The sequence below is a fragment of the Bos grunniens genome, chromosome 2 (assembly GCF_055505025.1).
Source record: "Bos grunniens cultivar Pamir isolate PY7600 chromosome 2, Bosgru_T2T1.0, whole genome shotgun sequence".
Taxonomy (NCBI): domain Eukaryota; kingdom Metazoa; phylum Chordata; class Mammalia; order Artiodactyla; family Bovidae; genus Bos; species Bos grunniens.
The window spans coordinates 45590262-45614857 of NC_141166.1; the positions used below are offsets into that span (position 1 = coordinate 45590262).

At 38.3% G+C, this 24596-nt stretch overlaps 2 protein-coding genes across 33 annotated transcripts in view; one reads left to right on the plus strand and one right to left on the minus strand.

Annotated features, from left to right (window-relative positions):
• Positions 1–10074, minus strand: part of CARF (calcium responsive transcription factor) — a 75638-nt gene extending 65564 nt beyond the window's left edge. For 22 of the 32 annotated variants that reach the window (XR_015143683.1, XR_015143618.1, XR_015143642.1 and 19 more), the window contains exons 1-3: positions 9971–10074; positions 5264–5437; positions 4646–4767 (exon numbers count right to left, since the gene is read on the minus strand). The gene's annotated coding sequence lies outside the window, so the exon portion shown is untranslated. Of the gene's footprint in view, positions 1–4645; positions 4768–5263; positions 5438–9544; positions 9747–9970 lie in introns of those variants that run through there. The other 10 variants (XM_086345361.1, XM_086345273.1, XM_086345433.1 and 7 more) reach the window with 3 other exon arrangements.
• Positions 10075–10638: 564 nt separating this feature from the next.
• The window catches only part of WDR12 (WD repeat domain 12), a 29040-nt gene continuing 15082 nt past the window's right edge, over positions 10639–24596 (plus strand). The window contains exons 1-8 of the mRNA XM_086345706.1: positions 10639–10852; positions 14721–14815; positions 17314–17408; positions 18256–18362; positions 19280–19395; positions 19956–20110; positions 21390–21435; positions 23659–23744. Coding sequence (XP_086201832.1) covers positions 10812–10852; positions 14721–14815; positions 17314–17408; positions 18256–18362; positions 19280–19395; positions 19956–20110; positions 21390–21435; positions 23659–23744 — 741 coding nt within the window. The 5' untranslated portion in view covers positions 10639–10811. The remainder of the gene's footprint in view (positions 10853–14720; positions 14816–17313; positions 17409–18255; positions 18363–19279; positions 19396–19955; positions 20111–21389; positions 21436–23658; positions 23745–24596) is intronic.

Here is a 24596-nt window from a genome sequence, read left to right on the forward strand (position 1 = left end):
CTACTACCTATAATTATACAAACTAAGATTAAAAATCTACCTATCTATAAATAATTTGATTCCTGAAGACAAAAATCTGTTAAATATCAGTCATCTCATTGATGTAATCAAAATTTACCTGGGCTTAGTATAAAGCTTCTCAATGTACTTTTCTATACTATCTTTAAAAATTAAAAAAGTGTTACATTTTCAGATGACTAACAAGTTCTATTTCAATATTACTGTTTTAAATCCAATATCTTGCATGTAGTAAAAAACAAAGGGTCAGTCTAGATTTGATTAAAAAAACCAATACGTCAACTTTTCTGAACTCCAATTACTAGTTCATTAAAGATCCCACTCAGTTCTAAGATTTTATGTTCCTAATAGTTGATTATCTTGATGACTTCTAAAATTAATTTAACTGTCATTTATTAACTGACTTCTAATGTGCACTGAGTATAAAAATAACTATTCAAACAAAAAATGTTGACAGAGTTTAGATCCAATTAATTCAAGTCCTACTGAGGGACTTAAAATTGAAATAACTGCTGTCAAGAATACAATTTTTAAGTAAATTAAATACATTGAGATATTCACTGTCTAGACATGGTGACATTAAGAAATATTTTTGATTCTTGCCTGGGAAATCCCACGGACAGAGGAGCCTGGTGGGCTACAGTCCATGGGGTTGCAAGGAATTAGAAATAAACGAATCTGGATTGCCCTTTCCCAGTGGTCAGAAAATCTGGGCTGTGTTCAGAACCAGAAAGCAGAAAGCCAAAGTCCTTAGGCAGCTGAGATAAAAACCTTTGATGAAAAGAAAAAAAAAGAAATATTTTTGAGACTATTCTAATTTTTAAATACCAGCACTATTAACACAGAATAAAGATTATTAATTATCATAGCTATAAAATAATTTAATGCTTACTGAATGCTTATCATATTTTTTTCAACCCCCATTGACTGTAGCCTGCCAGGCTCCTCTGTCCATGGAAATCTCTAGGCAAGAATACTGGATTGAGTAGCCATTTCTTTAGAGTGCCTGATGAACTATGGAATGAGGTTTGTGACATTGTACGGGAGACAGGGATCAAGACCATCCCCATGGAAAAGAAATGCAAAAAAGCAAAATGGCTGTCTGGGGAGGCCTTACAAATAGCTGTGAAAAGAAGAGAAGCAAAAAGCAAAGGAGAAAAGGAAAGATATAAGCATCTGAATGCAGAGTTCCAAAGACTAGCAAGAAGAGATAAGAAAGCCTTCTTCAGCAATCAATGCAAAGAAATAGAGGAAAACAACAGAATGGGAAAGACTAGGGATCTCTTCAAGAAAATCAGAGATACCAAAGGAACATTTCATGCAAAGATGGGCTCGATAAAGGACAGAAATGGTATGTACCTAACAGAAGCAGAAGATATTAAGAAGAGATGGCAAGAATACACAGAAGAACTGTACAAAAAAGATCTTCACGACCCAGATAATCATGATGGTGTGATCACTCACCTAGAGCCAGACATCCTGGAATGTGAAGTCAAGAGGGCCTTAGAAAGCATCACTACGAACAAAGCTAGTGGAGGTGACGGAATTCCAGTTCAGCTATTCCAAATCCTGAAAGATGATGCTGTGAAAGTGCTGCACTCAATATGCCAACAAATTTGGAAAACTCAGCAGTGGCCACAGGTCTGGAAAAGGTCAGTTTTCATTCCAATCCCAAAGAAAGGCAATGCCAAAGAATGCTCAAACTACCACACAATTGAACTCATCTCACACACTAGTAAAGTAATGCTCAAAATTCTCCAAGCCAGGCTTCAGCAATATGCGAACCATGAACTTCCTGATGTTCAAGCTGGTTTTAGAAAAGGCAGAGGAACAAGAGATCAAATAGCCAACATCCACTGGATCATGGAAAAAGCAAGAGAGTTCCAGAAAAACATCTATTTCTGCTTTATTGACTATGCCAAAGCCTTTGACTGTGTGGATCACAATAAACTGTGGAAAATTCTGAAAGAGATGGGAATACCAGACCACCTGATCTGCCTCTTGAGAAATTTGTATGCAGGTCAGGAAGCAACAGTTAGAACTGGACATGGAACAACAGACTGGTTCCAAATAGGAAAAGGAGTATGTCAAGGCTGTATATTGTCACCCTGTTTATTTAACTTATATGCAGAATACATCATGATAAACGCTGGACTGGAAGAAACACAAGCTGGAATCAAGACTGCTGAGAGAAATATCAATAACCTCAGATATGCGGATGACACCACCCTTATGGCAGAAAGTGAAGAGGAACTCAAAAGCCTCTTGATGAAGGTGAAAGTGGAGAGTGAAAAAGTTGGCTTAAAGCTCAACATTCAGAAAACGAAGATCATGGCATCCGGTCCCACCACTTCATGGGAAATAGATGGGGAAACAGTGGAAACAGTGTCAGACTTTATTTTTCTGGGCTCCAAAATCACTACAGATGGTGACTGCAGCCATGAAACTAAAAGACGCTTACTCCTTGGAAGGAAAGTTATGACCAACCTAGATAGCATATTCAAAAGCAGAGACATTACTTTGCCAACAAAGGTCCAGTCTAGTCAAGGCTATGGTTTTTCCTGTGGTCATGTATGGATGTGAGAGAAGAAGGCTGAGCGCCGAAGAATTGATGCTTTTGAACTGTGGTGTTTGTGAAGACTCTTGAGAGTCCTTTGGACTGCAAGGAGATCCAACCAGTCCATTCTGAAGGAGATCAGCCCTGGGATTTCTTTGGAAGGAATGATGCTAAAGCTGAAACCCCAGTACTTTGGCCACCTCATGTGAAGAGTTGACTCATTGGAAAAAACTCTGATGCTGGGAGGGATTGGGGGCAAGAGGAGTAGGGGACGACAGAGGATGAGATGGCTGGATGGCATCACTGACTCGATGGACTTGAGTCTCAGTGAACTCTGGGAGTTGGTGATGGACAGGGAGGCTTGGCGTGCTGCGATTCATGGGGTCGCAAAGAGTTGGACACGACTGAGCGACTGATCTGATCTGATCTCCAGGGGAATCTTTCCGACCCAGGGATCAAACCCTGGGTTGCAGTCAGATTCTTTACCATCTGAATCACCACAGAAGCTCACTTAATAATTACTAGCTAGAATTATTAATAATTATTCTTATTCTGTGATGTAGGACCTAGTATCAACAATTTACAAAAAAGTAAACTGAGGCTCACCGCAAAGTTATACAGTTATCATTTACTGAGCACTTACCACAGTAAAGCACTAGGCTCAGTGTTTTATACATGTCATTCTATTTAATCCTTTCAACAACCCTGTGCTTCAGTTACTTGGTCCAGTTTTACATGTAAGGCATTAAGACTTATTTGTTGTTGTTAGTCATCAAGTCATGTCTGACTCTTTGTGACCCATGGACTGTAACCTACCAGACTCCTCTGTCCATGGGATTTTCCAAGCAAAAATACTGGAGTGGGTTGCCATTTCCTTCTCCAGGGGATCTTCCCAACTCAGAGATGGAAACTGCACCTCCTGTGTCTTCTGCATTAAAGGCAATTCTTTACTGCTGAGCCACCAAGGAATCCCTTTCTTCATCAGTCATGGCTTTAAAGTTTTGTTTTGTTTTTGATAGGTTAGCAAACTAAACGTGCTAAAGAAATTCTTCTTTCATTTCTGTTTCTCAACTATTCCTGGTTGAAATTTAATTATAGGCAGTCCCTAACACACAAAAGCCCTCCTACAAGAAATCTAAACATCTCTGACCTCATGAAAAAGCTAGAATTCTAACTATGCAGGAATTGCAGTCACTGAGAAAATATTCTGTAAACAGATCCAAAAGCAGACCTTAGGACAGAGAGGTAAAAAGTGAAAACAGCTTAGGGGAAAAATTCTGAAAACTTACTCTCAGTTTCCTAATATGTGCCCCCTGATTCCACTGCAAATCACCCCTTACTGGTTTACTTACATTTTTCTTCATTTACTTTCCCTTACCCTATTTGAAAATTGATCAATGAAATTTTCATTGGAGTTAACAAGGATTTTTTTCTTAAAAAGAAAAACTCTGGAGAGATTATCAGTCATTGACAAATTTGTATATATATTTATATAATAACCTTTTTCCTTTAACATATGTTAAAAACAACTACCCTGAAAAATTGGAACTTGGAGGTTAGAAAGCAAGCACATTTGAGGCTCGGAGCACTTTAAAAGGGATTTTGCAGGCCTGAGTGAGATGCTGCAGTGAAGAGGGAGGGCAGGATGAATGCCCTGGAGAAGTACACTAGTGAAAGTGAAAGTGAAGTCGCTCAGTCGTGTCCGCGACCCCATGGACTGCAGCCCACCAGGCTCCTCCGTCCATGGGATTTTCCAGGCAAGAGTACTGGAGTCGGTGCCATCGCCTTCTCCAGGAGAAGTGCACTAGTGAAAGTGAAAGTGAAAGTGAAGGTCGCTCAGTTGTGTCCCACTCTTTGTGACCCCATGGACTGTATTCTCTGAATTCTCCAAGTCAGAATACTGGAGTGGGTAGTCTTTCCCTTCTCCAGGGGATCTTCCCAACCCAGGGATTGAATCCAGGTCTCCAGCATTGCAGGCGGATTCTTTACCGGCTGAGCCACAGGGGAAGCCCACACTAGTGAAGGGATGGGATAATAACACAGGACGCTTGCCACATTTAAACTACTTACTTCAGAACTTTGACCAGACTGGAATTTTGCAAATGGAAGAAAGGTAACTTCTTTCCTACTGTCTTCTGGAAATTCAAAACTCAAAATTTTCCTTTATGCAGTACGTTTAGTATGGAGTAGTACTACATGATAAAAAAAGGTTTTTGTGGTTATTATAAGAAAAAATGGGTATCAATATCTGTTGACCTGATTTATTGTTGAAATGGAGATTAAAAATACTTTTAAAATTAGACATCCTTTTCAAAAAATAATTTGAATAAAGTGAAAACTATTACTCCTGCCTTCCCTAATTCTTCCATAAATTTGCATTATACTCCTCAATCCTGACAACTTCAGTGACTTAAAATACCCAAATTTCCCATCTAACCTCAATGTCAGCACATACTATAGATTATTATCCCTAACTTTCAATTAACCACCTCCAAGTAAAGTTTCAAAGAATGAAGATATTAAGACTAAATTGCTAGGAATAAAACGTTCTCTTCCAACTGGTAACCATAAACAAAACAAAGTACCCATACATAAAGTGTAATTTGACTTTTTAATTAATATATAATAGATAATAGTTAACTTTTACAGAGCTGTTACTTTCAATTAGTCAAAAAATAAAATTATTACCTTCAGGCAGTAGCTCAAGTTTAAATTCAGGTCTTACGCATTCTACTATCCCCAGAAATACAGAGGTATTCCCTCCTTTCCACTGAATTTCTTCCTTTGGGGAGCACTAAATCATGATGGTTGTGACTTCATTTATGTGAAAGTTATAATTATGTCTTCACAGCAGCATTTTTTCTGTAAGGAGAAGGTATTCAATGTATATTTATTTTCCTACACATAGAGAAATCTACTAGCTTTTGTTATGCAGATTTTACTGTAGCCATTACCAGTCTGGTATAGTTAACCCAACAATTAACTCAAAGTGAAACAAAGACTGGAACTACCTTTATGGAAGGCAGCCATTACCTCTCTGTGCTGGGCATTCAGACTAAGGCCTTGTTTCAAACTCTCACATTCTGTAACTACTACACAAACAAAGATGTTCACAGGAAATTGCATTTTTCTCCACAAAGGAAATATTTACTGATTGGACATATTTACTAATTTTGAGCCACAGATGCTTGAGAATAAAGGCCCCCCTCCTTAGACAGCACCTCCTATAAAATCTTGGAATTAAATTGATAAGCTTACTTCCTAAGTAGTATGGAATGGGATAAAGAGAACAGAGAGAAAAAAAGAAAGCATTAAATCTATAATCTAAGGTTAAAAATAACTGCCGTTCAGAACCCACACTAAGGCCATTAAATTTTGCTGGCAAACTGCTTTATAGAATATTTCACGTCACATTTTAAAAAGTGGATTTTATCGTATACCGAAAGCAAATAGGAAGAATTGTTAAATTAGAATGTTTTAAATTTATAGGAAAAAAGGGCTTTTTATTATTTATACACATGTATTGAATACATGGTAGAGGGGAAGACACCATTCACACTGTACTCAAATCTCAGTGGACTGTAATAGGGCTACCTCTGTTTTGACTTTGTTCAACAGCAAATTTATTTGCTCAAAACACTAAAGATAATTCTCACTGTTAAGTTCTAAAAAATTGTCTTAATATTTGATTGCTTTGTTGTTGTTTTCTCTAGAGGCTTTTGTGTGGTAAAATTTATCTGTTAAAAGCCAATAATCTAAGAGTAAATCCCAAAACAAGTTAATTGGAAGATGAAGTCACTTAAGTTTAGCTGCTGCTGCTAAGTCGCTTCAGTCATGTCCGACTCTATGCGACCCCATAGACAGCAGCCCAGCAGGCTCCCCCGTCCATGGGATTCTCCAGGCAAGAGTACTAGAGTGGGGTGCCATTGCCTTCTCCGACTTAAGTTAGGGTTTCTCTTAATTCTAGGTACCTTGATTAATGTCCCGAGATTTAAAAGATATTAAAATCTTATATTTAAAATCAGTGTCTGACCTTTATTAACTACATTAAAAAAATACTGCTCAAAAGTACTTTAGAAAATACAATTTCCCTCATCTTTTAGGGTAGGTAAACAACACAATGTTCCTTCTATGATGTATACAAAATTGCTATGAATCAGTGGTGTCAAAAATTACATCAAGACTCCTAGTTCACAAATATTTTATAGAGTATTTTTTAACAGATGGACTTTGAAAGTTACAGTGTGTTAGAGCAACATCAAAATGGTAAATTTACTCAAATATATATAAACAATAAGCAATCCATTTCAACTTTTCATTTTTCAGTGAAAAAAACTTAAGGTCACTATTCATAGTATTTCTTTTATTTAAGGTTTGCCCTCTCTCCTGGAGAAGGAAATGGCGACTTACTCCAGTACTCTTGCCTGGAAAATCTCATGGACAGAGGAGCCTAATGGGCTGCAGTCCTTGTGGTCACAAAGAGTTGGGCACGACTGAGCGACTTCACCTTCACACATTGGAGAAGGAAATAGCAACCCACTCCAGTGTTCTTGCCTGGAGAGTGCCCAGGATGGGGGAGCCTGGTGGGCTACCATCTACGGAGTCGCAAAGAGTTGGACATGGTTGAAGCGACTCAGCAGCAGCAGCAGCCCTCTCTAGAAACTTCCCTGTAACCTTGGTTTCTACTTATTTCTTACCCTGTACATACCTCTTTTTATCTCTTTGCTCTTTGAGGGATTTACAAATTATTTCATTTAATCTCCACAATGATTCTGAGATAGACCTTATTTCTCTATTTATAGATAAGAAAACCAAAGGTGTCAAGTAACTTGCTTAAGATCACAGAACATTACAGCTCAGATTCAAAACTAAGAAGGAAAAAAATCACCAAAATCAATAGGACTCCAACACCCACGCCATCTTTGTATAAATATCATACCACACCATGCCATTACATACAGAAAAAAAAAAAGTTTAATAAAGAGAAACATTTTCCAACTGTGGTTATCCAAACAACAAAGAGTCTTCATAAGCACCTTAGTAAACAAATCATGTAGGAAATCATTAGAACCAAAAGCTTGAAGTTAATGTTCTAATACAGTTAAGAAAAACATTCAAAAGTAAAAATACTAATTACTCTAGGTATTATGTAAAGGAAACACCGAATATGACACATAAGCCACTGATGAAATAAAACCAAAGCTCTCATACTAGGTGTTCAGGTATCTTGGAACACCTTAACTAGAATTGTTACAATAACTAAAAATAATATATATATATATATATATATCCTTACATATCCATATAAGGGATATAATACTGTATCCCTTAACTAAAGGTCTCAAATTAAATGAAAAGTGTATTTTAGTGAATTCAACATTCTACTTTGCAAGTTGAAGTTTTATCTTATTAAGCTCATATTTAGGTTCTGTATCTTACTGATCATAGAAAAATTTTTCATTCGAATTAGGATGAACCTGTATTGAGTAGTATTGTCTTATTTTGATAAATTTCAAATTAATGATAGCTAAAAGTGAATTAACCTGAGTACACATTTAAAGCTGCATTTTAACAAATAATATATTATCAACTATCAAAAATTATCTGAAGAACCTATAAGATTTATTTCAGGTTCTGATTTTAAATTCAGACAATTTTACTAAAGAATCACTTATGTAACTAAAGAATCACTTATGATTAAAGGCAAATGATGTTTAAAGCTGTCAAATTTCTTTTTACTTCCACCAAATTCAAAACTATGTTATTACACAGCAAGACTTCAATTGAGAGTTCCAAGTTTCACGTGGTCTAGATAATGCATACAACCCTCACCATGACAATGAATCACGTGGTTGCATGGCCACCGCTTCTATCTGCAAGCCCAGTCCTTTCCTAGACCCATTAGCAGAGGTTTTCTCTTATTCCTCTAACCATGAGGCTAGTCTTTCTTAAGTTGTTCACATCAGCAGAGCTCCTAGTTAAACTAATACGTAAAGAACAACCATGGAATAGTTGACATCTACTATTAGGCACTTAATCCCACTGCTGACCAAGATGTGGCACAGAGAGGTTAATAAATAAGAAGCTGAGGCAGGATTAGAACCCAGGCCTTCAGGTTCCACAGTCCGCATTCCAGGAAGGTGAGTAAACTGAAAATGCTCCTAGTTTCATTATCACTGCGCTCTATTAGCAGATTATTTTTCGCTTATAATTCCTCAAATTCCTTCTCATAGTCTATGGTTGACTTAAATATCATGTCTTTTGTAGTACATCTTTAAGCAACGTAATAGAGGAACGCTTCAGTTGTCTACATCTGCACACAGCCCGCTTTGCCAAAACCTTGCAATCCTGTTGTGCCTTACTCTAAAATGCTCTCTTTAAGCCTCCCTCTTGAAGCTTTTCTGGCGAACGCCTTAAAAAGCGACTGTGAGAGCTGGATAGTATCTCTCTCCATCCATCCTCCCTCAGAAAAACAACTACATTCCATTAGAATAGTTGTCCGGACCATTTAAAAATAAGATATAGGCCTCTGGGTAATGTCAAGAACAAAGTAAAAAAAAAAAAAAAAAAAAAGCGCAGGGAGAAGGTGTGGGAGGACGCCTTTCGCTTTCCATAAGGAAGCTCTAAAAGTGAAAGTGAAAGTGAAGTCGCTCAGTCTTGTCCGACTCTTTGCGATCCCATGGACTGTAGCCTACGAGGCTCCTCAGTCCATGGAATTTTCCAGGCAAGCGTACTGGAGTGGGTTCCCATTTGCTTCTCCAGGGGATCTTCCCAACCCAGGGATTGAACCTGGGTCTCCCGCATTGCAGTCAGACGCTTTACCCTCTGAGCGACCAGGGAAGCCTAAGGAAGGTATAAAGGATCTCATAAACAGAAAAAAGAACCCTGAAAAGCGGGGCCGCGCAAAGGACCACAGAGTGGGCGCTCCCGCCCAGGGGTCCAGTCCTCCTCCTCCGTGCCAGTGCGTACTCAGGCTCGGCAGCCCTCCTCACGACACCGAACTTGCACCTCCTCCAGCCTGCCTGTCCAGGGCCCGGGGCCCCCGTCCGGGCGGGGGCGGGGAGGGGAGCAATAGGCCTCTTCAGGTGGGGCCCCGAACACGGCCCGAGGCGAGGCCCGGAAGACGCCACTGAGGCCCGCGGCGCCCGGGGGCGGGGGCTGGCGGTTGCTCAGGGACCCGGCGGGTCAGGAGGTGACAGGAGGAGGAGGCAGCAGAAAGAAAAGGGGGGGGGGGGGGGCGGGTTGGGAGGTAGCGTCTCGCCCGCCGGCGGAGACAGCTCTGCCAAACCTCCGACTTCCCCAACCCCGCCGCCGCAGAGCGCCCTAGAGGGCGAGAAGGGAAGTCCACAAAGTGCTGGAGCAGAGGGGAGAAAATTCAAAACGAGTCTACTCAACCTCGTCTTGGTTCCGAGGCCGCGCCATGGAGACCAGTACAGTGCGCAGCCGCGGCCCACCGGGAGCGCGCAGCGCAGCCGCTTTAGAAAAGATCCTGATCAGCCACCGTCGCGTGTTTCCTTTCTGATTGGTTCTTTTTTTTTTTTTTTCGTATCCCCGCCTCTCACCTGGATCTAAAGCCTGAGGCTAGTAGAGAAATCTCGGTAGACTGAGAGTTTTGATTGGAAGTATGCTTAGAAATTAAACCCGGAAAGACTTTAGCAAATTAAAGCTGAAGGCCGAGGAAATATAATAGGTCGTTGCCTGGAGTCGGGACGGTTTAGTGCAAAAAAGATAGCCTGAGGGCAGCGTGGTAAAAAAGACTACAATTCCCAGTGGCTACATTATCTGAGGAGCGCTGCTTTCTGGGAGTTGTAGTATCTAGGAGCTGTGTTTGGATTATCGCGACTAAGGATAGCCTGCGAACATTTCAAACGGAGAGAAGTCGGTTTGAAACGGGCCTCTTTCTATCTCCATAATCGATCGCAAGCTTAAATATATATTTTTTAAAAAATACAAAAAAAAAAATTGAAGAGACGCGACGCCTTTAAAACTATGCCTCACTAATCGACGACTCCTACTCTAGGAATAGGTAGTTGATGTTTATGGGCTGGATCTTGAGGAAGGGCAGCCTCGTGGTGCCTTTGGGCTGAGGCCCAGGCAAAGAAAGCGGAAGCCCTGGGATCGACTGCATCTTTTCTCTGACACGTGCAGCCTCATTTTGAGATCCTTGTTTTTGTAGTCCTGAAAGACCAGAGTGCAGATTGTGTGACTGTTACTCATACTTTTCTCTAGATACGCCATGGCTCAGCTCCAGACACGCTTCTTCACTGACAACAAGAAGTAAGTGAGCGTACTCCCTTTCTCGCCCTTCCTCACTCCCTCCCCTCCCCCGCCCCGGGCCCCCGGAATTCGTTCGTAGGACCTCTTCCATGTGACCTTGTGCATCCCTGGTTGTCTTTGCCGTCAATTTACCTGTTCCTTTTTGACTGGATTCGTCGCTTCAGCGCGTTTTCTGCGGTGCCTCCGAGGACTTCTCAAGAATCACCCATCGTTCCTGCCTAGCTTCTCAGGCTGTACATAATTTGAATTGTAAGGGTAGAGAGACCTGAGGGTTTCAGGTTTGCTTCCTGATTTAAGTGTATTATGCAACTGAACAGTGAACAACGGACCAAATCGTTAGAGTCTGGCGGCTAGTGGTGTTGTCTGAAAACATGAACTTCATCTTCTTAAGTAGGTGATAGATGATGTTTTTCCAAACCAGGCTAGAAGGTGGAGCTCCCAATAGGGAGTTGGTAGAACTGATTTTTGCTAAAAGTGTGAAGTCAATTCAGTTATAATTTTGGGTATTTATATACATATATCTACACATATACGTATACATGTTATATATGTGTGTGTATACATATATACACATCCATATATGTATACGTATATGTATATGAACATTTTACCAATTTTACAAATGGTCCCCAGATACATAGCAATCGTTGAAACCTAATTATATTCTGCTTTGTGGCATATATTACACTTTTAATGTTTCTTTTTGTTTGCCTAGTCTCTTCAACTATATTTTAAGTCTCCTGATGGTAGAGACTGCAGTTATGCTAATTGGATTGATTGAGTCAACAAATGTTTATCTAGTTTTTCTGGTACTGATGATAAATAATAAATATAAGCTGTATTAACAAGTTAATGTCAGCTAAAAACAAAAAAACTCCCACATCAATTAAGATTACATTTTTTATTCGTTTTTAGTTTTATGAATTGACCTGGTAAATCATACTTACACCTCTTGTACTGTTGCATACAGCGTATATGAATTGTATATGAGTATATATACTGAGTCTAAATAGTTCTAAAGGAAAATGGTGATGCAATAGCATGACTGCTGTATTTTTTCTAATTAAAAGGTTTATGGAGATTATTGTTGATTCACACAAAATTTTAAGAAATACTAGAGCAACTGCAACTCTATTTAAATGGCTGTGATAAATGGATAAATGCCAAATGTGTGTATATGTGTTTGTTTATATATTTAGATTTTCCCAAAAGTTAACAAAATCTAGAAATTAAACTTCTTTCTTCTCCCATATTATTATTATATAATAATATGTTCTGATCAGTAAAACGAAGAGGGAAAGTAGATTTATTCATGTATATGCATATAATTTGCCATGAAGTGATAGGACCGGATGCCATGCTCTTAGTTTTCTAAGATTTGCCATCACTTCATGGCAAATAGAAGGGGAAACAGTGGAAACAATGGCAGACTTTATTTTTTTGGGCTCCAAAATCACTGCAGATAGTGACTGCAGCCATGAAATTAAAAGACACTTACTCCTTGGAAGAAAAGTTATGACCAACCTAGACAGCGTATTAAAAAACAGAGACATTATTTTGCCAACAAATGTCCGTCTAGTCAAGCCTATGGTTTTCCCATATGGTAGTCGTGTATGGATGTGAGAGTTGGACTATAAAGAAAGCTGAGCACCAAAGAATTGATGCTTTTGAACTGTGGCGTTGGAGAAGACTCTTGAGAGTCCCTTGGACTGCAAGGAGATCCAACCAGTCCATCCTAAAGGAAATCAGTCCTGAATATTCATTGGAAGGACTGATGCTGAAGCTGAAACTCCAGTCGTTTGGAGTTTGAAGACTCTGATGCTGGGAAAGATTGAAGGCAGGAGGAGAAGGGGACGACAGAGGATGAGATGGTTGGATGACATCATCGACGGGATGGACATGAGTTTGAGTAAACTCCCAGAATTAGTGATCGATAGGGAGGCCTGGTGTGCTGCAGTCCATGGGGTCACAAAGAGTCGGACACGACTCAGCGACCGAACTGAACTGAACTGATGCATATAATTTACATATGCATGTATGTTCATATATAAGTATGTGAATTATGCTTCTCTTCCCCCACCACCCCTATCTTACTGACCAAAACAGTAACCAAAACTTTGAATTTCTAGGTTTTGTTACCTTTTGGAGAACCCAAATAAGTCCTTACTTTTTTTGACATGATGAGCCCTGTAAGTTCTACCTAAACCTCTTTTACATTCTGCACATATAAAACCGTAATTCAGACGTTATGGAGACTTTTTTGGTTTTGGATTTTGTAACAACGATTAAGATGTAATTCACGTATAGTAGATGTCACACATTTGAAGTGTTCAATTCACTAATTTTGAGTATTTTTGTAGAATTGTGCAACCATCACCACAGAAAATTTTAGAACATTTTTCATGACTCTTTTGCTGTTACCCTTTTCCCCCACCCTTCCAAAATTTTCCAAATACCACCAGCCCAGGGCAGTCACTTATTCAGTTTTTGTCTCTAACATTTCCTATAAATGGAATGATATAACATGTGGTCCTTTGTCACTGGCTTCTTTCACTTAGTATGGTGTTTTGCGAGGCTTGTCCATGTTGTGCTTCATTCCTTTTTACTGCTGAATAATACTCTATTGTACGGGTATACCACATTTTGTTTTCATTGTTCAGTTGATGGACTTCTTTGTTGTTTCCACCTTTGGGGCTATTAAGAATAGAGGTAATGTGAACCATTTGTGCACAAGTTTTTGTGTGAACATATGTGTTTATTTCTCTTGGGTATGTACTTAGGAATGGAGTTGCTGAGTCAAGTGATAATTCCATGTTTAACTTTTTGAGGAATTGCCAGATTTTTCCAAAGCAATTGTACCATTTTACATTCCTGCCAGCAATAAATAAGTGTTTCTCCATTTACTCACCAACACTTAAAATCTGTCTTTCTTATTGTAAACATCCTGGTGGGTATGAAGCGATAACTCCTTGTGGTTTGATTTGCATTTCCTTGATGACTAACAGTGCTCAACAACTTTTCATGTGCCTGTTGGTCATTTGTATGTCTTCTCTGGAGAAATACCTATTTTGATCCTTTGCCCATTTTAAAAATAGGGTTGTCTTTATTTTTGAGTTATAAATGTTCTTTATATGTTCCAGATGCATGTTCCTTGTCAGATATATGATTTGCAAGAATTTTCTCCCATTCTCTCATACAAGAGTTTCTGGTCTGCCTCCTGTTGGTGCCTCTAATCTAGTCACTGCAATGCTGCCCAAGAGAGATCTAACTAAACAAAATTTTGATGATGTTATTTGATTTAGACAGTGGTTCCTCATTGCCTAAGGAAAGAAGTCAAAAGTACTGCACACAGCATCCAAGCCACTCCATGCACATCTCTTTAGCCTTACCCTTGGTCACTGTCTAGAGTAAAATAACACTTTGGAATAGGTTGGTTGGGCAGTTTAATAACTTAGCTTTTTTATTTGTGTATGCTGCTTTTTTGCACCCCTTCTTTCTGTCTTCTCCCATGTCACCCAGGGAAAACTCACTTTTCTATGTGTAGTGTAAGAGTGTTTTTTTTTATACATCCTTTCAGAGTCTGCTCTCTCATCCTCCTTTTCTCTGGTTGAAATACCCTACTGCTTCCTTGTTCTCTCATTTTATGTATTACTTATGACATTGTTCTTACACAGTTTCCTTGTATTTGTTTACTAGACATAAACCCTTTTCAAGTACAGAGACCACAGGTTAATTCATTTTTTGCTAACCCCATGTAGCAAAATGTCTGGCATGTATTAGATACCCAGTAAATGTTTGTTGAATGAATAAATGCACATTTGTTAAAATATTTGTAGACTTGATTTGATGTATCATTTCCTTTTTGTAGATATGCAGTAGATGATGTTCCCTTCTCCATACCTGCAGCCTCTGAAATTGCTGACCTTAGTAACCTCATCAATAAATTGCTGGAGGCCAAAAATGGTAGGTATATACCATGAAAAGTTAGGAGAGGGCAAAATAACTAACTAAAGTACATCACATTGTTATTTATAGCCCTTTGGGGGCATTATTCTATAATACTGCATGCATTTTATAATGGTAAAATTTATAAATTATAACATATAATTTCCCTCCTACATGATAACTTTGAAAAATGCTTTGAAATAAGTTTTTAGGGAAAAAATTTAGTTTAATCTGCTTTTAAGGCAATATGGAGAGAAGATGGTTGAGATTTAGGAATAAAGATTTTTAGGGTAAAAGTTCTTGATACAGAATATTGGTATAGCATTTCCTATCGTTTTCATCATGGATATAGAGATTCTGATGCATAGTTAGTTTTCTACATTTCAAATATGTCATATATCCTACTTGCTGAAAAACTCTTTCGAACTAGAATAAGAATTATTTTCTCGCAATAGAGACTTTGCAATATTAGTACATGGTTGTTGTTACCCAAGTAAAAGTTGGACACAACTGAGCACGCAAGCAAATATTTGCATAGGTTTCTAAATTGTAGATGAATATTCATTTATCTTTTTGTATAAATCAAATAACTGAGTCATTGCTTTTGAGTTGAAGATGCAAATGATTCAGATTTTTTTTAAAAAAACTTTATTTTGTAGTAGGGTGTAGCCAGTTAACAATGTTGTGATAGTTGTGGGGAACCGTGAAGAGACTCAGCTGCACATATACATGTATCCATTCTCCCACAAACTCCCCTCCTATCCAGACTACCAGGTAACACTGAGCAGAGTTCCATGTGCTGTGCAGCATTTCCTTGTTGGTTATCCATTTTAAACATAGCAATGTGTACATGTCCATCCCAAAGTCCCTAACTATCCCTTCCCGCCAGTAAGCATAAGTTCGTTCTCTTAATTCTGTGATGCAGATTTTTAAAAAGTAACAAGACAGAGAGACAGGGAATTCTTTTAAAAAGAGTATAGTTAATAAATCAGATAGAAGGAAGAATTTTTAGCATTTCGTAACTCTAAATGAAGTGATGGATTTAAGAATTGATCATCAGTAGCAACTAAAGCCATTTATTAGGTAAAAGGCTAACAAAGAACATTGTGATGGATGTGAACAGACTGACATCCTCTGAACTCAGAGATAATTTAATATCGTAAAAAGAGTCACAGTGAGGTAGCGTGCTTCATGCGTGTGTGCAAAGACACTTCAGTCGTGTCTAACTCTTTGTGACCCTGTGGACTTAGACTGCCAGACTCCTTTGTCCATGGGATTCTCCAGACAAGAATGCTGGAGTGGGTTGCCATGCCCTCCTCCAAGGGTTCCTCCTAACCCCGGGATCAAACCCATGTCTCTTATGTCTCCTACGTTGGTAGGCAGGTTCTTTACTACTTGCCCCACCTGGGAAGCCCCCAGGTGCTTCCTAATGTGATACAATACTGTGTGTAAATATTTTGCCAAAAGTAAACCCAAAGTCTAATCAGGCATTTAGGTCTGCCTAAGGCAATGGCACCCCACTCCAGTACTCTTGCCTGGAAAATCCCATGGGCGGAAGAGCCTGGTAGGCTGCATGGGGTCGCTAAGAGTCAGACCCAACTGAGCGACTTCACTTTCGCTTTTCACTTTCACGCGTTGGACAAGGAAATGGCAACCCACTCCAGTGTTCTTGCCTGGAGAATCCCAGGGACGGGGCAGCCTAGCGGGCTGCCGTCTATGGGGTCACACAGAGTTGGACACAACTGAAGTGACTTAACAACAGCAGCAGCAGCAATGTACAGGTTGTATGTACATGGTAGAGGAACATGTTAAGGGATACCTTGGAGATATAAACAACCAAAGCCAGAATGTTAGTATTAGACCCAGTTTCTTCACTAAATAAAAGGCAGAGGAAAAGAAGGATGGAGAACTGTTAAAGATATTAATCAGATATAATGTGAGGACTTTGGATGCCAATTCTAAAAAAACTCACTGTAAAAAGACACTTACAAAACAAGGAAATGAGAACATTGGCTTTATGATATTAAGAGAAATAATTTAAAATTTTTAATACTGTGACTTTTTAAAAGTCTTTATATTTTAGAGATACATCGTGAAGCATTTACAGATGAAATTATATCATTTCTGAGTTTGGGTTTTAAATAAACCAGCAGGAAGAGGAGGGGGAGGAGTATAGGTGATTGTCCATGAGTTGGCAAAAGATGCAAATGAGGATTCATTATGCTATTTCTGCTTTTGTGTATTTTGGGATTTTTCATAAAATACTAAGTTTTTCGTTACTCAAAATGGTTACACTATCCGCAGTGAAAATATTAATACCAACAAAGTATTTCTGTTCTTTAAAATCACGTAATATACTGGAATATGTGGTCCTGTTGTGCCATGGGGACAGTCTAGGGAAACTTGGAGGCCACACTGGGATAATAGGTACCTGTTTGTTTTGGGGTCTCTCATTTATGTCTGCCAATACCACTTCAGGTCCTAATACTGATACTTTTATTACATATTTTCTGTAGAGTTCCACAAACATGTGGAGTTTGATTTCCTCATCAAGGGCCAGTTTCTACGAATGCCCTTGTTCAAACACATGGAACTGGAAAACATCTCATCAGTAAGTTCAAATGTTTACCTGTCTATTTTACTGAAGGTATTACCAGATAATGTAGGAAAACTCCATTAACCTGAATCTACAGCAACCAAGAGCCTTTTGATTATTTTTTCCTAAAAATTTGAACCTTGGTTTCTATATGTTCAATTTTTAAATCCCCTCTTTTCTTCTAAGAGAAGAAAATTATTCAAAGAATGCAGATAAATGAATATGGAAAGATAACTTCATGTTTGTGAAGTTATCAAGAAACATCAAGCAAATATGTTTACTACTAGTAAAGGTGTATAAAACGATTGTACATATATATAAGCTTGTGGGTGGGGTTTATGTGGTTTTTAGTGATTGCTCTCTTCCTCTAATTGTCAAACTTACCTTATTATTGCTTTTATAATTTAAAATATAATTTATAATTGCTTTTATAATTAAGGGGGCAATTTTTGAAACTGTAGTAACATATACATAAAATTTCTCTTTTAACCATTTTTAAGTGTACAATTAAGTACATTCCCAGTGCTATGCAACCATCACCATTGTCCATTCCTAGAATTTTTTCATCATCTTAAAGAGAAGTTCTATATCCATTAAATTGTATGTTTTTATGATTTTATAGTTTCTTATATTCTTTTTTTCCACTTTAAGCATAAGTTTCCAAGATCATTAATATTTCTTAATATTACTGTTAGCATACTGTTAGGTCAAATAAAGTTTTTCACTTTCTATATGGCTCCAAAATTTTTTGATTTTGAAGAGGAATTATATGAAGGAGATAAACTGGGGCTCTTTTATTTTCATAATGTACTATTTAAAAACTGCACCACCTGATGGATTTCTGCTTTTTCTCTGTAACTAGGAAGAAGTTGTGGAACTAGAGTACGTGGAGAAGTACACTGCCCCTCAGCCAGAACAGTGCATGTTCCATGATGACTGGATCAGTGCGATCGAAGGGACAGAGGAATGGTATTGCCAGATGAATGTTCTTGTTTTAAATGTAATATGTGAATATTTTTCTCTGATTGCCTGTTCTTTGTGAAAGTAATTTACATATATGTGTATATACACACACACACACACACACACACACACACACACATCTCGTCACCATGCCAAAGACCTTTAAATTTAGTATAGTCAAGAAGAAACATACCTATTAATAGGTTTTCTTTCCTGTCTCAAGATGTCATAATGACATTTATCTTCCAAATAGGTTGTTTCTCTTAGGGCATTTATTTGATTATGTTGCTTTTAAGACTAAGACTATAACTTGTTTCATAGAGGGGAAAAAAACCTTTTCTAGCCACAGATCTCCTAACTTACTACCCTGAAGATGCAGGTCATGCTATTTTAGGGCTGAAAAGAGCAGATTGGAATCAGAAGGTGTGAATGGTTTAGAGCAAAACCCTACTGGCCTTACTTGTAGAAAAACACATCAAGAATGGATTGTAGTAGGAGTCTGCATTCAATGAATGTCTCCCCAGAGTTATTACATAGTTATGTTTTTATTGATTTTACTTTTTATTTTAAATGGTTCTACTGGTTTTCTATTTAATGGTTTTCACTGGTTAAACACAAAGGACTATTAGGCTTTTCAAACAATTTGCTTAGCTTCCCTGGGGGCGGTAGTATTTAACAACAATAGTAAAAATGATATTTATGGCTTGTTGATTATATTTTTATTTTTAGGAGGTGAGGAAAAGCCAAATGTAACATCTTCTGATTTATTCTAGTGTATTTTGAAGTCTTAATCTTTATATTAAAGGTTAGAAAATATAATCTTCAAGGTTTGCTTTATCATTGCTCTAGAAATAAAATTGATTTCAGGGTTTGAAAAAGGTGCTTTTTGTATTTCATAGGACTTTTTTTTTTTCTCTTCATAGGATCTTGACTGGTTCTTATGATAAGACTTCTCGGATCTGGTCCTTGGAAGGGAAATCAATAATGACAATTGTGGGACATACAGATGTTATAAAAGATGTGGCCTGGGTGAAAAAAGGTTAGGACTCTTTGCCTAAACTGAAAGGAATCCTAGATAGGGATTGGAAACAAGCCATTTTCAATGCTTGGGCAGAATTGGGACAAGATAGGAAATGTCTCATGCCTTAGTTATTATGGGGACTCTAAAATACCCAGTGTTGAAGAAAAGACATATTTTTTAAAAATCCATGAATCAGTAGAAGTGAATCCTAAAATTATGTCTTGTAATATACATTGTCAAGTTAATAGTGTGTTAAATGCGCATCTTTTTAATAGGTTTTTTTTTTTTTTTTTTTGCCTGCACCACATGGCATGCAGGATCTTAATTCCCTGACCAGGGATCAAACCTGCACCCCCTGCAGTGGAGCTGCAGGGTTTTAACACACTGGACCAGCAAGGAAGTCCCTATAGTAGAATCTTCCCCTTTTACCATAAGCTAGCTTTTTTTCAAAGGTGGCTACATGAGGTCTTTTGCCTTTTTAACATCTTTCTCAACAACCACAAAAAACTTATTTCTTTAGTTTCAGAACACTGTAAAATTTTTGTACTAATCTGTTTCTTGTGTTCTCCTTTCTTAAGACAGTTTGTCTTGCCTGCTACTGAGTGCCTCTATGGATCAGACTATTCTCTTATGGGAGTGGAATGTAGAAAGGAACAAGGTGAAAGCTCTGCACTGCTGCAGGGGCCATGCTGGCAGTGTGGACTCCATCGCTGTGGACAGCACAGGAACCAAAGTAAGTAGTTACTGTGTTAGTAGTACTGTGTGCAGTTAGAATTTGAGATTCTTGTGCGAGTAAGTTCTTTTCTACATAAAGTCACTGTGATTGGCCTACTTTTATAACAGCTGAAGAATATGATTTCAAACCAGAAGTAAATACTCATATAATAAGACATATCAAGAGTCATTCCCTCACTCTAGGTATCTTTGGTTTGGAATTTTACATAAACTGCAGAAATTTTAAGAACTCAGGTAAACAAGTAATTTCTTTGTGTAACCATCTTAAATCACAGTGATTGCCGTTTTCAGTCCTTCAACTACTGATAGTGCTGTCATCAGATGAAAATGTCTAGCGGATCACCTAAGACTTGGCATATGCTAAAGTTGGTGTTAATCGAGGTTGTTTTACAATTATTGCCAATCTACTCTGTATCATGACAGAATGGTAAAAGTTAAAACAAACCATGAGGGCAACACAGTTTTTATTTAAGACGGGTTATAAACTCTTCATCTGGAAATTCTCCAGACCACAATTAAGTATTCTAGATTTAAGACTGTTTCTTCAATAGTTCTTTGCCAGTTAGCATAATAGAGGACATTTCTGCATTCAAAGATTGATGTGTATTCATTCTGAGCCATAATGAAGGTTTACATGTTGTTGAGTCAAACTTTAAGGAATTAACTGTTCCCTGTCTCTTGGCTATAAGAGACAGAAACTCATCCTGAAATTTTTTAGCTTAAAAGATCCAAGGAAGGAGTGATGAATCACATCATGAGCAGGGCAATGATCGTTTTCGAACCAGGGGAGTAGAAGCTTGCATATGGCACACCTCCTCCTTCTCTTGTCTCCCCATATTGACTTCATTTTCTCAACTCAAACTGGTTTCCCTACATGGCAATAAAACCTAGCCTTCAGTATTCCCAAGTTTTACACCCTGTACTGTCTGTCTCTGGGAAACAAATAACTTCAATTGTCTAGAACACAAGTTTTCCCAAAAAAGGCTCTGAAGGAGGAAAAGACTTATTAGCACAGCGTCAGTCAGTTGCCCACCCTGATGTAAGCAACCGTGACCAGGGTACAGGCCCCTTAAGAATGGTAGTTCTTTAAACTGCCATGAGATGGAGGATACAACTTCCCAGAGACTAGGAAGACAAGCAGAAAGATGATGCCATAGTAGGAAGGATTTCATGGCAAAGTAAATGTTTCAAATTAAATAGCAGGGGGGGAAAAAGGCAAATAATATGATGGATTATATTTCATCCTGTTTTTCCCTTCACATATATATTTTTTTTAGTTTTGCAGTGGCTCCTGGGATAAGATGCTAAAGATATGGTCTACAGGTAAATGAAATATTTCTTCTACTTTCACTTTCTACTTAGTGGCTTTTTAAGAATTGTCATGTAAAAAAAAACTTTTTTAGCCCATAATTTGCCATAAAAATTGGACCATGGCTTTTGGGTCACAAAGTACTATATGCATGCTAAGTCGCTTCAGTCGTGTCCGACTCTGCACTCCATGGACTGTAGCCCGCCAGAATCCAAATGGGATTTTCCAGGCAAGAATACTGGAGTGGGTTGTCATGCCCTCCTGCAGGGTATCTTCCTGACTCAGGGATCAAACCCAGGTCTCTTACATCTCCTGCATTGGCAGATGGGTTCTTTACCACTATTGCCACCTGGGAAGCCCAAAACAAAGTACTATAGTAGAGAGAAAAATTAGTGATTTCTGTCTTTCTGCCCCACCACTCCCTTATTTATTGGGCAGTGTCACTGAATCCCTGCAAGTATCAGGAACACGTCTGGTGCAGTGGGACTTAACTGCCTTAGTTCTCAGAGTCCCCTTATTCAGAAACCTGGAAATAACTAACCTTCTGAGTCATATTGATACTTTAGTATTAGAGAAATTTCTTAGTTAAGGTGGCTTAGTTTAAATGATTTTTTTAATACAATTTTACTGAACTTTCTTACTTTGAAAAAATAGATTAGAAGGAACAATTAGAGGAGAAAGGGGGACTCATAGGGGAAGGTTCTTTGATAACAGTAAGAAGACACTTCTAGAAGAAAAGAAGGGGAAAACCCATGTATGTTTTAAAGAATAACAGTACAGAACTATTTATTGCACAGGTTAACAGAATACCTCTGCTAACTTTTGAGGAAATTGCTCTATTACTACTGTACAATTTCCCTCATAGCTCAGTTGGTAAAGAATCTTCCTGCAATGAAGGAAACCCAGGTTCAATTCCTGGGTCAGGAAGATTCCCTGGAGAAGGAAATGGCAACCCACTCTAGTATCCTTGCCCAGAGAGTCCCATGGACAGAGGAGCCTGGCGGGCTATAGTCCATGGTGTTGCAAGAGTCAGACACAACTTGGAGGCTAAAGTGCCATCACCACCCTAAATTCAGTTCACAAAGTAGAGGCAGGGAGTGGAAGATAATCAAGAAAAGCCTAAACAGTTTTAAATAATTATGTGTAAGATGGCAGGAAATATAAACCCATTTTAGTTTTTTTTTCCCCCAAAATTCATTAAAACAAGCAGTTTTGAGGCAGAACATTTATGGAGGAATTTTTCCTCTTGTGAAATACTTTTTGATAGTGCTGGGTAGATGACATATATGTGAATACTTGTTACCCTTCAGATGCTTATAGTCATTCTGGGAAAAGCACATGACATTTATAAACAGTTACAAAACATTAAACTCTATGGTTTGTTTATCTGGGTTTGCTACCTAGCCAAATGGTGGATAACAAAGTTTTTTTTTTTTTTTTTTAAACTATCTAAGAAACACTTTTAATTTATTGATAGAAAAGTGAAATAGGTCTTCCCAGGTGGCTCAGTGGTAAAGAATCCACCTGCCAGTGCAGGAGATACATGGGTTCGATCCCTGATCTGGGAAGATTCCCCATGCTGCAGAGCAACTAAGCCCATGCATCACACTACTGAGCCTGTGCTCTGGAGCCCCCAGGAGCTGCAACTCATGAAGCCCGCACACCCTAGAGCCAGCGCACTGCAACCAGAGAGTAGCCTCTGCTTGCTGCAACTGGAGATGCAGCCCATGCAGCAATGAAGACCCAGCATAGCCAAAAATAAATAAATAAAATTAATTTTTTTTTAATGCAGTAAAAATAAAAGTGAAACAGTCAAGAAAAATAAAGATGGCTGGAATGTATGTCCTTTTAACGTGTTTATTTACCATATGATTCCCTTTATAATATAAATACACTTTTTGTCAAAACTCTCCTACAACTAAAGTGGTAAGCAACTTTTCATAGATCTGGTAAACTGATGAAGGTCCATAATGATAATCTTTATAAGATACCAAACTGGTTAGATTTTAGGATTTTAGTGTACTTTATTTTTTGCTTTCTCCTTTTGGAAGATTGGTAACCCATGTATTTTTTTAGATAGGATTTTCCATTAACCAAAATAAAGAAAAATATTCATTCCTAACCAGTTGAGATAACATGAAGTATATGCCCAGAAATATAACAATCCTTTGGTATTGTTTGTAATTAATATTTACTTTAAATTTTAAACTTATCATATCTACTTCTCTATGATATAGTTCCTACAGATGAAGAAGATGAAATGGAGGAATCCACAAATCGACCAAGAAAGAAACAGAAAACAGAGCAGTTGGGACTAACACGGGTAAGTATTTGTGAGAACTGACGGTACTTTACTGTATTTAGTTTCCTTTTGTCTTGGTACTTCAACCATAATTAGACTTTCTTTCGGTAGATTACTAAATTTTTATTATGAAACTGCTGCATTTTGAGTCACTGAATATAATGGCATTAAGCTAGGCTTTTTATACTGTTCATGGGATTCTCACGGCAAGTATACAGGAGTGGTTTGCCATTCCCTCCTTAAGTGGATCACATTTTGTCACAACTCTCCAGTATGACCTATCTGTCTTGGGTGGCCCTGCACAGCATACCTCATCGCTTTATTCAGGGGATCAGATCTCATAAACAGAGTGCCTGAAGAACTGTGGACAGAAGTTCGTAATATTGTACAGAAGGCAGCAAACAAAACCATCCCAAAGAAAAATGTAAGAAGGCAAAGTGGTTGTGTATAACAGAGGAAAGAAGAGAAGCAAAAAAGCAAGGGAGAAAGGGAAAGTTACACCCAACTAAATGCAGAGTTCCAGAGAACAGCAGAGGCAAGAAGGCCTTTTTCAATGAACAATACAAAGAAATAGAGGAAAACAACAGAAGGGGAACAATTAGAGATACCTTCAAGAAAACTGGAAATATCAAAGTAACATTTCATCCGAAGATGGGCATGGTAAAGACCTAACAGAAGCATAAGGGATCAAGAAGAGATGACAAGAACACACAGAAGAACTGTACAAAAAAGATCTTAATAACCCTGATAACCACGATGGTGTGGTCGCTCACCTAGAGCCAGATACTCTAGAGTGTGAAGTCAAGTGGGCCTTAGGAAGCACTACTGCCAATAAAGCTAGTGCAAGTGATGGAATTCCAGCAGAGCTATTTA